This window comes from Protopterus annectens, chromosome 1.part1 (assembly GCF_019279795.1).
Source record: "Protopterus annectens isolate FY-2018-M chromosome 1.part1, PAN1.0, whole genome shotgun sequence".
Classification (NCBI taxonomy): Eukaryota; Metazoa; Chordata; order Ceratodontiformes; family Protopteridae; genus Protopterus; species Protopterus annectens.
In genome coordinates, this window is record NC_056726.1 from 777,139,462 (window position 1) to 777,154,766 (window position 15,305).

The window sequence follows — 15,305 nt, forward strand, 5'->3', positions numbered from 1 at the left end:
TTTACTGTAATTAATAATGTAACTGTGAAGGAATATGGCTCCATTCACTCATACATAAAATGTGTACACACATACTGGCTAAACACACCAGTTCAACAGAAGCCTTTGCAAATAAACATTGCATTGAAGTGCAGCTCTGTGCTCCATACATTCAGCAATATTCTAATGTGAATGTTTGTTAGTGCAATATGGAACATTATTTTGTAATAAGGAGTTTTAAAATGATCCATTAACCATAGTCTGGTTCAAAGTCACAGAAGTTAAAAGAAAATAAGATACACTTGTAGACTGCAGTCAATATCTTACATCTTAAATCGACAAACACTCAAAGTAATCTGAACTCGAAAATGTAGAAATAAGTTGTAGGCACAGAAGATGTTGAAGTAAGCATATTTTTTCATTATACAATTCTTAGTTTTATAAGTAAGTTAATGAATAATCTGATTAGAAATCATATCTCAAAAATGTCTGCATGTCATTGCTGCGAAGTAAATCTGCTATTGCACAAAAAAAATGTTCTGTATCCTCAAATTTGACATTTTCACAACTCAAGCAATTCACCAGTAAAAATATAAAGTATGAAAAAATGGTTTTAAGGGCAGCACATATCCTTATGCCAAATGCTTTTTCTTGACTCTTGGTATACATACCAGATACTTGTCCACATACAAGGATCCCAAGGGTCACAGCAAATCCAAAGGCTAAGTTGACTGTTAGGAAACGTCCCTTTTGACCCTCACTAAGGACAACTTGTGCTACTGATCCACAGCCAAACATCTGTAAAAGGATATTAAAAGGAATGTTTATTATATATTCATTACGCAGATGCATGTTACAAAACTAGTTTTGTTGGAACACCACTTGAAAAACAAAGAAGCCTGCGCTACAGTTTCAGACAATGAGCAACAAGCATGTAGCATCCTGCAGTCCCTGAGCCAATTCCTTCAAGGTTCTTGTACATACTACAGGACTCTGAATAAATTAATCATGGATATCTCCTATCGGGCTTCCTATTAAAAGAAACATATCTGCTCAGTGGAGCTTACCTGTTTGTCAGAAATAGTTAAAATACGGTGATCAGGTAGTCCAGAGGAATAAAGTCTTGACTATGATCCAGATGAGCAAAGTACAAACAGCAGCTCAAGTTCTAGAAGAACTGGGTATGGGAGGATGAGACTGAATGACGTAAACCTGATCATTTATCCTGGGAGGAGGAAGATGTTGATCAAAGTCAGACAAACCTGTTCCTGAACATGCTGAGGCTTGCATGATACCATACAAACAATCTCCCTCCACAATCAAGCATACAATCCTACACTACAGACAAGCAGGGGGGCAAGCCCCCCTGCTCCCCCCCACACACCCCCTACTTATATATACTAACTTCGAGTTTGCACAATCACACACACAAAGGTAACTCACACCCACACATTTCACAGTCCCTTGCACACAGACACATCACAGCCAAAACATACACTAACATACACTAAAGCCCTTAACCAACACACTCATACATACTTACCTGAACTTACACATACCCATTCACACACCGCAACACCAGAAGCTCCGAACTTCGGTATTTTGAATTTCGTGCTTCTGCTGTTTCGGGATTTCAAGGCTTCGGTGTTACAATTTTGAAATACTGAAATTCAGGATTTCAGTACATCAAAATTATGAAGGGAACCCCTTTCTACACCTAAAGTGAAGACATCAGAAATCTATTAAATAGATATATTTTCAACAGCATTATGGATTAATTGGCACAGAAGAAATTTCATATGCTTGTGGTACAGTGCTGAATCATAAGTATGGGCTTTTCAGTATCTTTTGATGTCTGCTACATTATTGATGATTGAATATCTCTGAATGCTGGCTTGTTATGTATTGACACCATTTTGATTTTTGGGGAATATATGGTAAGAACTATAAAAAATGATACAATAGCCCAAACGAAAAAAAAAATCTGCTTTTATATAGTCAATGACTTGTACATCTACCAGGGATTAGTATTTATTTATGTATGTATGTCATGTATGTATGTATTTATTGATGTTTGTTTTCCAGGACAGAGCAGCGATATCCACAGATTTATGTCGCGCTCTACCCGGGAGCAGTGTCAGTATAAAGTCTTGGAATTCAGTGTTGTGAAAATGGCAATTTGAAACCCACTTTTCTGTAACCTTTTCCCATTGAGAGCTTCTTTCCCATAGCCCCTTTGCCTCATATTCCTTATACATTCTTATTGCCCACCGCAATATGAAGTGACTACAAATAACTGCCTTTCCCAATGGATGGGTAGCTTCAGAATTCTCAGTTTCACAATTCTGAAATTCTCAGATTAGTATCTTCCCCTCTCATTTGCCAGCCTTCATTGTGTTACTGTTGTTCTGCATAAATGCTCAATTACCTTATCTGCAATTGCATATTTGGACTGTATAATGCCTTAATTGTATTTACTTACTTATTTTTTCAAGGAGCATTTTCAAAAATAACCTGGACCCAAAGACAACTGCCATAACAACAACAGCATTTAATACAAGAGGGAAAAAGACAGTATGACAGTGTTTGAAGTTACATAGTCGAAGATAGCTAGCAGAAGAGCAGCTTTATCTCACTACTCCGTGTAGCCACCTAAGCCTCATAATTTTGATCCATGCGATATACAACCATGCAATTGTGAGATTACGTCTTTTGAAGCTGTCATAAGAAAAGCTTAAAAAAGAAACAATGCCACTTTATAAGTATTATTCTACTAGCTGCATCCACATATTATCTTGAAGGCCAATGTATTAAACATTTCAAGAATATTTAACATTTCAGAGTATATTCCCTTCCAGAATTAATCAATTCACAGAGCAATGTCTTCCAAGCAAGCTGCGATGTTGAATTGGAGAACATTGAATCAGACGTGCTGTATACTACTGTGGCATCTACAGGTCACATCTTTCCTTAGAGGGTTTATCAGCACTGTGCAACTTGTGTCCCTAGGTCTGTTTCTAACTCATTTTACCCTTAAGGACTGTTGTTAACTTTCCCTGTACACTTGGTAGTCTGCTGTGTGGGCATACTTCTCAACTGCTATGATTTAGGCATAGTGCTATGATTTTAGCCATCAAATGCACCCTTGTTCCTCATAAAATCAGACATTTTTATTGGTATGTACATTATACGCATAAACAAACTAAGGTTCGTAGGTAGGTACTAGGCTATCTGCCCAAGGGCATTTATAAGCCTAGCCTGAGTGTGTCGGCTTTCGCCACCCCATTGATTAATTAACTGATCCTCTGTCAAGCAGAGCCAGTGAAGTGATCCCAGGGGTGTATTTTCTGTTACCCATCCACTTGTCAAGGTTTCTCTTGAAGAGTGTTAGTGAGGGGCTCTGCCCGATGTAATTTGGAATTTTGTTCCAAAGAATGGGGAGTCACTGTGACAGGAATGTATCCCTCCAGCATGTTCTATTTATTGTTGTGGTGAAGTTTAGCTCACTAGAGGGCGTGGCTCGCAGTGACTTGGATTTCTTTAGGTGGAGCATGTCCATCAATTCTGAGTTGGACATGGCTTTGTAAGGCAGGCAGAGAACACCTCTGAGTAAGCGATATGCCACTGAGTACAGCCAGAGTTTTTTCAGTCGGGCTGCATAGGACATATTTTTGAGGACAGTAATTCTCTTGGTGAGTTGCTTTTGTGGTCTTCCCAGCTTTTGGAAGTGTCTTGTGAGGTGCATCCCAATTGGGCATTGTACTCTATAATGGGTCTAATGAGTGACGAGTAGAGGGGGCATTATAACCTCTTTATTTCTAGATGCGAACCCTTTTGTAAATAGATGGGCCACATAGAAGGATTTCCTAACTACTTTGGCAATATGATTGTCAAAGGAGAGATTATTATCTACCTGGTTCCCCAGATATCTTATTACCTCTTCTCTATTAAGGGGGCTGCCACCTATGTGGTAATTCATGGAAGTTTTGTTTTTCCCAAATGGGATGACTATGCATTTTTTGGCACTTAGCTTGAGGCCATGACTTTGACACCAGGTGTCTGTCTCAGTAAGGCCCTTTTGGAGGATGTCCGTGTCAGCTGGAGAGTCAATTATGGCTCCCAGTTTGCAGTCATCGGCAAACTTGGTTAGCCATAGTCCTCCTGTGTTTGCCTGTACTACTGAGAAGTGTATGCCGAACAGTAGGGGTCCCAGGACCGAGCCTTGCGGGACACCACTTGTGACTGGTTTAGAGTCGGACCTGGAGCCCGCTATTCTTACCATGTGTGTTCTGTCTGTAAGCCAGTTGGCAACCCATCTCGTGACGTAGGGGTTTATGTCCAGGCTGGTGAGTTTTTCTGTAATCCTCAAGTGGGGAATGGTGTTGAAAGCTTTGATGAGGTCAAGGTAGGCTGTGTGAACTACCTTTCCCTCATCTATGGCCTTGGTGACTGTCTCGAAGAAGACCTAAGCTTATACAAAGATTCCTATCACAAACTATATAGGGTCTTATATGTAAAGACCTATTGTAAAATAATAAGAAAGTGTTCCTCTTTCTAAAGAACTGTTATGACTTTTAATGGCCAGTGCTCTGATTCTGCAGCTCACAGGTTGAGAGGTATGTCTTTGGGACTGCTCATTAATAAATTTAGAAAGCCAGGCTTATTACCTCCCACCTGTTCCTGTGGTTCCCCACTAAAAACACTATAAGGTACATGTGTCAGGCACTACCAGGGCCTCAAAGGGATGAATAATTAAAAGAAGCATAGAATCTGTAAACAGATAGGGGACACTTGTTTAGCAAAATAAATAAATAAATAAATAAATACTGCTGAACTTTTCAACAGTGCCAGTGAATGCATCATCTAAAGGTCTGTAATTTCTGCTGAATAAGTTTCATAGATTTGTGTGCAATTTTATTACTTAACATACTTTATTATAATTGTATTCTTCACTTAGTATGTTTACATTTAATACGGATTTTATTAAAGAACTGTCTTACCAGAACTATCAGTCTTCTCCTATTGTATATGAGGAAAATGTGTTATTTTCCTAATTTAATAAAAGGATATTTGTTTGGTAATACTTGCAAGTTCAAAAATAAACTACATTTTACTGCCAAACATCTTTTATACTAGTTGCAAGTTTATCTTCACCTGCTTCTGTAAGAACCATTCACAGTGTCAAGAAATGATTCACTGAAAAACATTTAGTTTTATTTTAATCATGCACAAACATTTTTCAGTCTGCACTAACTGGATGTCTTGGGCACTTGAACCTTTACATTGTCTTACATTAAACCAGGATACACTTATGGGTTATTTCTTCTTTCATGAGTTATAGGATCATAAGTTCATAGATTCATAGATGTATACTTAGCTAATGACCACTGGGGCCTTTTTAAGCCTATACAAATCTCTGACAAGTTGTGGTACCCTTGAGGATAAGCAGATGTTTTGGAGATTAAACCTTTACAAGCAGGGGCCTGGGAGATGAAACATTTACATGCTACCCATGTCCATTAGAGACACAGTGGCCAAACCAAGGATGAATTTTCTATTCTCCACCCAATTGTGTATTGCCTGTGAGGTTGCATACATTGCTAAAGAATGCCTTGTGAATGACCTTGGCCTGGGTGCCAAATTTACCTCAAATTTGGGCTTTTGTAGACTTTATTTGTCCTCTGAGTTGTTTCTTCAGTTTGATGAGAGTGCTTTATCCTGCTGGGTGCTACGCATCCTAATTTTACCATGATCTTCTTCATTCTGTTATAGACCCCATTGAGGTTGTGATTTCACCATGATGGCTTGTTTTTTGAGTTAGTTCTGTACTTATTCCTGGGTGGGTACAACTGTCTCTGTGTAGCTATTAACATGTTGGTCAAAGAATGGAAACTCTGTTGTAAACATTTGTCATCATTATTAAGTCTAGAAATTCTAGTATATTGTCCCTTAAGTACATATATATATATATATATATATATATATATATATATATATATATATAATTAGGGTCCATACTAGTACAGTGCAATAAATTGTTTTTCTTGCATGACTTCAAATAAACACTTGTTCTAACACACACTACAAGTGTTTTCGTCACAGTAGCATCCAAAAAATCAATAGTAGACCCTGAATAGGTAGCCGTGAACTTCAAAATGTAGCTGTTTGCCCTATATAAGACACAAAGCTGCTTTAGGGCAGGAAGAAAACACATCCATATCAGAAACACAACATCTACAAAGCATTTGTAAAAATGTATACAGTTTATAAATTGATCATTCTTTAAAAAATGAGTGGTCTCTCAGTAGTCTAATACAGTGTTTACATAGCTACTGGCAAAGACAGTACCCATTACGACACCAAGTTTTTGTAGATAAAGATCTTCTTCAAACATAAAAAAGACTATTCTCCAAAACTAATTCAAGCAATAAGCACAAAAGACAAATCAAACCACTGGAATAGCCACTATTACTGGACAGAAATTTTCTAACAACTTCAACACCAGTGTCATTCGGTATCATGGTGAACAAAGAACATACATCAAGAGTAACAAAATAACCTTCAAAGATATCTTCATATTCTGTTATACATTCAGAGAACATTTGTAAAAGCTGTTTTGTATCTTAAGTACAGTGGGTATTCCATTTAAAATAGGTCGAAATTTCTTCTCAATAAATACTGATAAAGATTCAGTAAGCCATTTCTGACCAAAAACTATGGGTTTAAATGAGAGAATTTGAGGCTTCTTATGTATCTTGGGAATACCATAGCTAACAGGAATAAGAGGGTATTCAGCCAAAAGCAATTTATATGTGTTATAAGTAATCTGACTATTCATCAAAAGTTCATACTTTCTTATTCAACTTATCAGTCTGTTATCTACTCAATTTAGTATAGGTAGAAATATCAGAAAGCATATTATACATACTATTCAGATAAAAACTCTTGTCCATAACAACAATAGCTCTGCCTTTATCAGCTGGTCTGATCTGCACTGAGTCCATTTGTCACAGTTCGTTCAAAGCTCTATGTTCGGTGGCCAATAAGTTAAAGAAAGTTTTCTTATGTGGAATAGTCATGTTGTTGTTGTTGTGTCTTTCTGCTTTTCCCAGTTAGGGGTCGCCACAGTGGAACTCCGGTCCGCTAATGATTGGCAGTAGATTTTTTACGTGCCGAGTTGCCGGCCCTGACGCACAACCTTCAACGAAGGTACACCCATTCACGTTTGTCTCCACACAGAAGACGCTCTAGTTGAGAATCGAACAGGACAACGTCTTACTGTGAGGTGACAATGCTACAGCAGCACCACCACCGCAGTCTTATGTGGAATAGTCATAATATTCATAATATCAGCTTCACAAGTCTTGGTGAAAGCCTCAATCAACGGGCACAAAACAGGATTAAAAGTACTAGATTTTCTAAACACAGAAGATTGTATCTGTGCAGGAAAAATGGACAGCTCAGCATCACACCCCTAGCAAATACTTTTAAGTTCAAAACAATATCATAAATGTCAGACTGTGTGGTCAGTATGAATGACAAGCCATTCTTGAGGACAGAAACTTGAGCATCAGCTAACTGAACTGAGGAGATATTATGAATCAGAGAACCCCAGCCTTCCAAATGCCACTGAGCACTTTTCTAAGGAGTTTCTACAGGGCACACAACTTTTGCACTTTGGTACTTATCATCATATTTTTTTCCTTAATCTGCAACACAAACAACAAAACCTTTAATCACTATGTTGAAACTGTCACACCACAAACTCAGGCTTTATCTCTTAAATTCCAGCCAATGTCCTGTGGCTAACTTCTGTTTGAAAGCAACCATTCATCATCTGCAAGCAAAAATGTGATGATTGCAATCAACTTCAAAGCTAAATTTGCATATGGTGTACCTGCTGAACTTCTCATACATGCTGTTTATCACCGTACCAGTCATAGGTTTATTAAGAGCTATGAAAAACTACAGGATCATAGGATCATAAGAAGTTACTAGGCTAATGGCCCTGGGGCCCTTACTAGCCTAGTCACGTTCTACCCTTATTTCCAGGATCAGCACCTATTACTCCTGGCCAAGCGGGACACAGGTGGAACCTCCAGGGTGAATTTACAGTTGCCCATACAATCGTCCAGACTGCATTTGAAAAGGGCCAATGAGGAGCTCTGTTTGACTTGAAGTGGGAATCTGTTCAAAAGGTGTGGTAACCTCTAGGAGACAGATCTGTCCCTCCAGCAGTTTCTGTTAATGTCACATACCAACTTAAGGTCTTTAGAGCGAGTGACCACTGTACCATCTGACTTGAGGATATACAGCATTTCCAATAAAGCAGGGTCAGAGATTGCCTTATATGCAAGGCAGAGATTGCCTCTGAGTAGTCTGTATGAAACAGAATAAAGTGGCAGCGATTTCAGATGGTCCACATAGGACAAATGCTGAAGACCATGAATTTTCCTTGTGAGGAACATTTATGGTCTCTCCAATTGCTACAGGTACTTGGAAAGGTATATACCAAAATGTGAGTTGTACTTGATTATTAGCCTGATGAGAGAAGAATACAGGGAGGTTATCACTTCTTTTTTTCTGGTGGCAATGCCCTTACTTATGAGATGAGCAATATAGAATGCCCTTCTTACCATTGTGGAAACAGTAAAGCCCCCCGCCCAATTATTATTTCAGTTTGCCTAAGCATTAAAGACAAAAAGTACAAATAAAAAAAAAATACAACAAGAATGGGTTCATAGCATATTTTAAAGCAAAAAAAAGTTTCTTAGTGAAGAAAGTGTGCACCTCTACTGATTTACCCTATGTAATAAGGAATTTCCGTTTAAACTCTCTATCCCACCAAGTGCTCATTTAAAAAAGAGCTCCACCCTTCACTGAAATAGCTGAAAGATTAAAAAGAGCCTTAGGGTAAAATAATGTCTCATGTTGTGTTTCTTAAATCATAGGTAAACTAGACACAGCACATATATCAGCAATGAAATAATACCCTTTAATTAAAGAATTCAGTCTTTACTTTATAGTTGTAGTACATTTTCCAAACCGGTTAACTAAAACTAGTTGTCCACTTTACTAAAGTATTTCTAGATAAGATTTCATTTGATTTCATTTCTGTTTCAGTTTTAAGTTTATAATGCGTATCTAATTTTATACAGTTGTGAGGTTTGGTATCTGACACCAGCTGTTGCAGAGGATCATCTATGCATGCATACAATGCCCTGAGTAGTACAGGATCACATGACAGAAGACCAGAAAAAAAAACCTGCCAGCACTTTCCTTATAAAACCACTAAAACAGAGACAGGCGGGAAATATCCTAACATTAACATGTCAGTATCACAGAACTATTACAGATTATTTGAAACATTTGCTACTGATGTTATGTGTCCATTATGAACTTTTACAGTGCAGTCTAGTGTGGTGACATTAGCCTGCTGGTGGTTGGGTCAACATTCCTGTGAGTGGATTCTACAAGTGACTGGGTATCATCAGACTGCCAATGGGGAGGGAGTCATTCCTGCTTGTCCATGATCAGCAATTTTATGTCGTCAATCACCAATAAAGGCAGTTTGTTTCTTGCTCACCTCCTGTTACAGTGTAACTCAGAATAAAGAATCTCTGTTGGATGGGAAGCATTAAACCAAGGTCACATTAGTGTTCGCTTGTGGTAGCTCAGATGGAAGTGAAATATCTCAAAGCATTTATTGAAAAAAGAGTAGGAGAAAATTTTCATGCTGGCTTGGCCAAATTATTCGTACTCAGCCTATATATGAATTCACATCTACCCAAAAATGGGCCATATCAAGTAAAACTAAATTGGTGAATAAAAGTTAAATAAAAAAATAAATAAATATTTATTTATTAATTACACATTATTGATATGTTTCAAGCCTTCAGGCAAAAATCCCTCATACTTCCCTTTATAACATGAACATATAAACTAACAACAAACACCCTTTGTGAACATACAAAAACTGCTGGTAGAGGTGACCCTGGCCTATCAAGTCTTTTCAAAGGTTTCATTTAGTATCCTGCAGCTGTTGCACAGCCTTCAATTTTCTGTTTATTATAGGCAATCCTAAATGCATCGGTAGTGTTTAGTTTTGTATCTGTTTCAAGTAACTTAGTTCAGTAATCCACTGATCTCTGTGTGAAGCAAAACTACCACATGTTCAATGTGAAAGCACATCCTTCCACTCTGCTCCCATCTTGACAATGCCCTTCTTTATTAGTTCTGCTACTTATACACACCCACATTTGCAATATCTTATGAAATATTGTAGGACTGCAGCTGCCATTTGATATGTATTTGTTTGAGCTTAAAAATATCTGTTTCCAAAAAATGTAGTACTGTTGCCTTATTTACATACAGGGAGAATTGTTATATGCTTCTTGTTCATTTGATTGTTGAACTTTAATAAGATGGCCCCATAAAAGTTATTATTGTGCTGCTTTGATTCACAGAGTGAACATTAGCACTAGTATTCTGCTGACTGACATACGATTGATTTTACTTTGTTTGCTTAATTGAAATCCAAAAGTGGCTCTGCCTCTCTGCTGACTGTATTTTATTTGTTTGCATTACTGGAATTAACACATCTGTTCTAGTCTTATACTAGTAAATAGGGTGTCTGTCTATTGGGATGAATTTTACCTTGCCTAGCTGATACCACTAGACTAGTTTTGGAATTTTACAAAGTGTGCCTCTCTGAAGACTCTTCATATGCAGTTACTAGGCTAATGCTAGCCATGCAAAAAACCCAGAGTACCCTAACTGACCATAGTTAGATGGTCAATGTTTGCAGAGTGATTCTAGGATCAGCACCAACTACCTCTGTCCATGATAATAAGCAAGATCTATCCTTGATAAAGCCAAACTGGGCTGAGTCAAGAATTTTAAAGTTACATATATCTTAGTTGATCATGATTCTTAATATGGCCTTGCAGATAATGCTGGTCAGACTAATCGGTCTATAGTTCCCAGGGTCGGCTGATGGACCCGCCTTTGTGTAAGGGGATTACTGTTGCTATTCTACACTCCACTGGCACAAAACCAGTGCTCAGGCTGTGGTTAAAGAGATAGCTAAGTGGTTCCGCTAGGTCTTGTTTTAGATTGTTTAGAATCTAAAACAGCCTGGAATGTAATCTGGTCCCATAGAGACCATATTTTTGGGCTTGAATAGCACTTAAATAACCTTTTGTTTGGAGATAATTGGTGGAGGACTGTTATCAGAAATGCTACGGGGTATGGCTAGTGCGGACGGAGGGGGTAAAACTGTCACTAAATCTGTCAGCTAGCAGGTTGACTGTCAGCTAGCAGGGTGGCAATTTCTTTAGGTTCAGTGTGAGTGGTGCCATCCACTATAAGTTTGGCACAGAGCTGGGTATTTCCTTTGAGGATTTGGACATAGCCAAAGAATGCCTTATTATTGTCTTTAGCTAGGGATGCTAGTTTAGTCTCATAACACTTTAGAGGACTTTACAAGGTTTCTGATTTGCTTGTTTAAGCTGTGTATGGTAATCTTCCTTTGCTGAGCATGTTCCCTCTTGTTCTTAGATACCAGTTTCTTTATTTTGTTATATTACTTATTTATACTTGCAGTCCACCAGAGTGGCTTGTTTTTATGAAAGGACCTGGTTTTAATCATGTCAGCTGCAGCCGAGTAAATGCATTTGCTTAAGTGGCTATTTACAGAATTTGTGTACACTGTTGCCTACGTTAGCAGAGACTCTGAATGTGTGCAAGGCATTGTAGCCATGCATGACTGGGGTGCTCTCTGCAACCTTGAACCAAGTCCCAGTGACTGCACAGACCTTATCAGCTTACAAGGTGAGGAGTGCTTCCAGAGTGTGCAGTTTACTGTTTAGGCTCCTAGTATTAAGCAGCATTACCTTGAGTTTGTCTCTAGTATATTTTTTTTACATCGGAAGATTTTTTATTTTTTTTTGGGCATAGCCTAAAAAAGGCTCTGTGGGGAAGGCAAGCATCTTTGCCAAAATCCTAAAGCCTGGAGGAGACAAGTGAAGGCCATCTCTGGCAATGCATTGTGGTCTGTCAACCATGTCTTCCTAGGCTGACAGATACTGGATACCCTTGGAGTGACATCAGAAGCTAAGCCAATTGTTAAAATCCATGATTTTTTTGTCTGTACTGTGGCATCATCCTAAGTGAGGATAGAATGTTGCATAGGGCTAGGGACTTACCTGCCTGGCACACATAATCTGAGAGTTCTATCATGTCTGTCTTCAGATAGTCCAGAGAGGTATGTCTCAAGTCATTCACTCCAACATGTACTATGATAGAGTCAGAACGGTAATTACTGCTGAATGACTTGACTGTGTGCATGACTTAACAAATTCTAGCACCTGATAGGCAGCTGACTGTGACCTTGTTCTTGTCCAGCCTGATGAGAATGACATCTGTGTGTCTCACTGCTGAGTCTCCTATGACCAGAACATTTGGTTTTGAGGTGTTTTGCCTTAGAGGCTTAATTGCTCAGACATTGATATGAGTGTTGTTATTTGTTATGTGCACTGGTGGATTCTGTTCATGCACCAGTATGTGAGGGTTGTTTACGCCTGGGAGGTCTGTGGTCTTTTGGCAGGATTTTGGTGATTACCTCCACTTATGTGGATTTATGTGTCTTGACTTTATATTGTGTAAGAGGAGAGAAAAAGTGTGTGTGCTGACAACTTTTTTGATGTCTTGTTTATTGTTATGTGACAGTACTGATTCAAGTTCCATGATACAGTGATATCTCTCATATATGGTACCTGTTTGCTTTAGGAGTGGAAGGTAGTCAGTATACGCTAGGCAACTCCTACATTGCCCATGTCAATCAGGCTGTCTGGAGAAATGTTTGAAAACTGTTTATAGTAGCAGGTAATTCCTACTGTGTGGGAGGGCAAATTAAATCAGCTATTACTCTGGGATTAATAAGGGAACTTAATGCTATATAAGATCAGGGAAAAAAGTGGGGGTGACACTGCTCAATGCTTAGCTGAGTTGCCTACACAACAGAAGTGCACAGCAAGTTGCCTGAAAAGCAGCAGGGAAGCCTGAGAGGGTTTCAGTATCTGGTGTCTAGGAAAAAAAAGTATTTCCAGGCATTTGCATCTATACAAGGCACCGCTAACCCCATTGCACAGTGCACAGCTATGAGCAAAGACAAGACTTAAATACAAGTGAATTTAAGCAGTTTAAATACAAACTACCAATAGGAAAGCCCCACATAGAGCCTTTATTCTGGCAATCCGCAACTCAAGTGGGTCCTGAGCTTCACACTTCTGCCACAAGGGTGCAAGGGAGGCCCTCTTAATGTAAGATGGCTGTTTTTGGTGCTTAAGTGATACCAAACAGTCTGGATTCAGCAAGTCTGAAACTAATAATACTATCAAACAAAAACGGCTGTAGGTAAGTCTGAAACTAGCCTATGCTATTTAAGGCATCATACAAAGTGTTTTTTTTTTTTTTGCCAGTTATACTTCTGCTATTTGCATGATTGGAATTGTACTTCTCTTGCTAGCTTCTTTGGAATTATTGTTGTTCTGCCATGTTATAGCTAGTCCATAGAGTCCTTGCCTGTAGGACTAATTTTTACCCTGCCTGGCTGGTACTATACCAGCTTTGGGCATTCACAAAGAATATCTGTCTGTGGGGCTGAACTTTATTATTATTTTGTCAAGCTGACATCAAACCCATTTTTGCCATTTGATCTGCAGTGCACCAGGTTACCATGGTCACCACCCTGCTGCTTACATATTGACTGTGTCTAGTGGCTGCATCTTGTAGTGTCTTGCTTATATATATATATATATATATATATATATATATATATATATATATATATATATATATATATATATATATATATATATATATATATATATATATACATTCCGGAGTTGATTATTGATTACCTGTGCTGATTTGTATTAATTTATTGCACTTTTTCATCTGAAGTATTACTGCTTTTATATTCTATTGTGCTTATCTACATACCAAATCTCTGCCACCAGAGTACTACAGTTTGCGCTTACTTCATCTACTGCATCCTTATGGCAATGTAGCAACTGAGTCATACTCACAGACTCACCATTCATTATTGCTATCTGATACACAATCTACTTGTGAGAGGTAAAAATGCGCAACCAAAACAGAAGCTGCCTTCTTACTCCCTACAGGTGCCAGCAGACAGCACACCACTACACTCCCAATATAAACACTAAATCCACATATGCTGAGGTGCTAAAAAATTTCTTTCTAAGCCTCCTAGACAAGGTAACATTTGACCTAGACCTCAGCGACATATTCACATCTTACCTGCTAGTCTCTACATGCACAACAACAACAACAATATCCACTGTTTCTTCCACAAACAAGACTCATGTAAGTTGCCACAGCATGCTGCCACAAATGACAATATCCTGATCATAGGTTACATTATAGTTAAACACATGAGTATTCCACTTGACTGACCAAAGATGGTTATGATTATTGCTCTGTCAGGTGACAGAATTAGTGATGTCACAGTGAGCAACAAGATTAGGAAACAATATTTGAACCAGGAGACCATGGAATCAGAGCAAATTACACTAAACTATGAACTATGAGGTGGTTGTGTTTCATTGTCCACTCAAGTCTACCTTTTCAGCTACTATGTTAAATTCATTACAGTTCTATTGCATATATGCTGGGCACTGTGCTGTACAAATAGAATAAACAACTCACATTGATCTTAATTAATTCTTAAAGAATTTCAACAATGTTAATAATTACCTCTGGTTATGCATTCTGGTCCTAGGGAAAATATGAATATTGTAAAATGCAATGTTTCTTTTGTTCTTAATTTGCAGTAAGCTTATGTCTGTTCATGCAGTGAAACCTTGTATAGTTCTTTACTTGTGAGGTAAAATCTTATCTAAAAGGTCAGGTGTCTTGACAGCTAGAATCAGTGGTAAGTGACAACTCCTGAGTACCAAAGAAAACAGGGAGCTTGGTGAAACTCATAGCCGGCCTTAGGCATAGGCCAACTAGGTGGCTGCCTAGTGTGCCACTCTAGCAGGGGCATTTTTCCAGTATATTTTTGGTGTAGGTAGACCAGGATGTGGGCACCAGGTGGTGTGGTGGGGGGGGCACCCTGAAACCCTTTTTCCTAGGGCACCAGTTGACCTAAGGCCACTCCTGAAACTGATGGGTGGGAGGTTGGCATAATGGTTAAGGTGTTTACGTTACAGGAGCAAGGTGTAGGGTTTGATTCTCACATGAGGTGACTGGTTAGACTTAAAATTGCCCTTAAGGGCAGTTTGCCTAGTACTACTCTG

The 15,305-nt window shown here is 38.6% G+C and overlaps 1 protein-coding gene across 1 annotated transcript in view; it reads right to left on the reverse strand.

Moving 5' to 3' along the window:
• The window catches only part of LOC122807108 (aquaporin-3-like), a 102,090-nt gene that overhangs the window by 65,485 nt on the left and 21,300 nt on the right, over positions 1–15,305 (reverse strand). Inside the window, exon 2 of the mRNA XM_044078071.1 lies at positions 651–777. Coding sequence (XP_043934006.1) covers positions 651–777 — 127 coding nt within the window. The remainder of the gene's footprint in view (positions 1–650; positions 778–15,305) is intronic.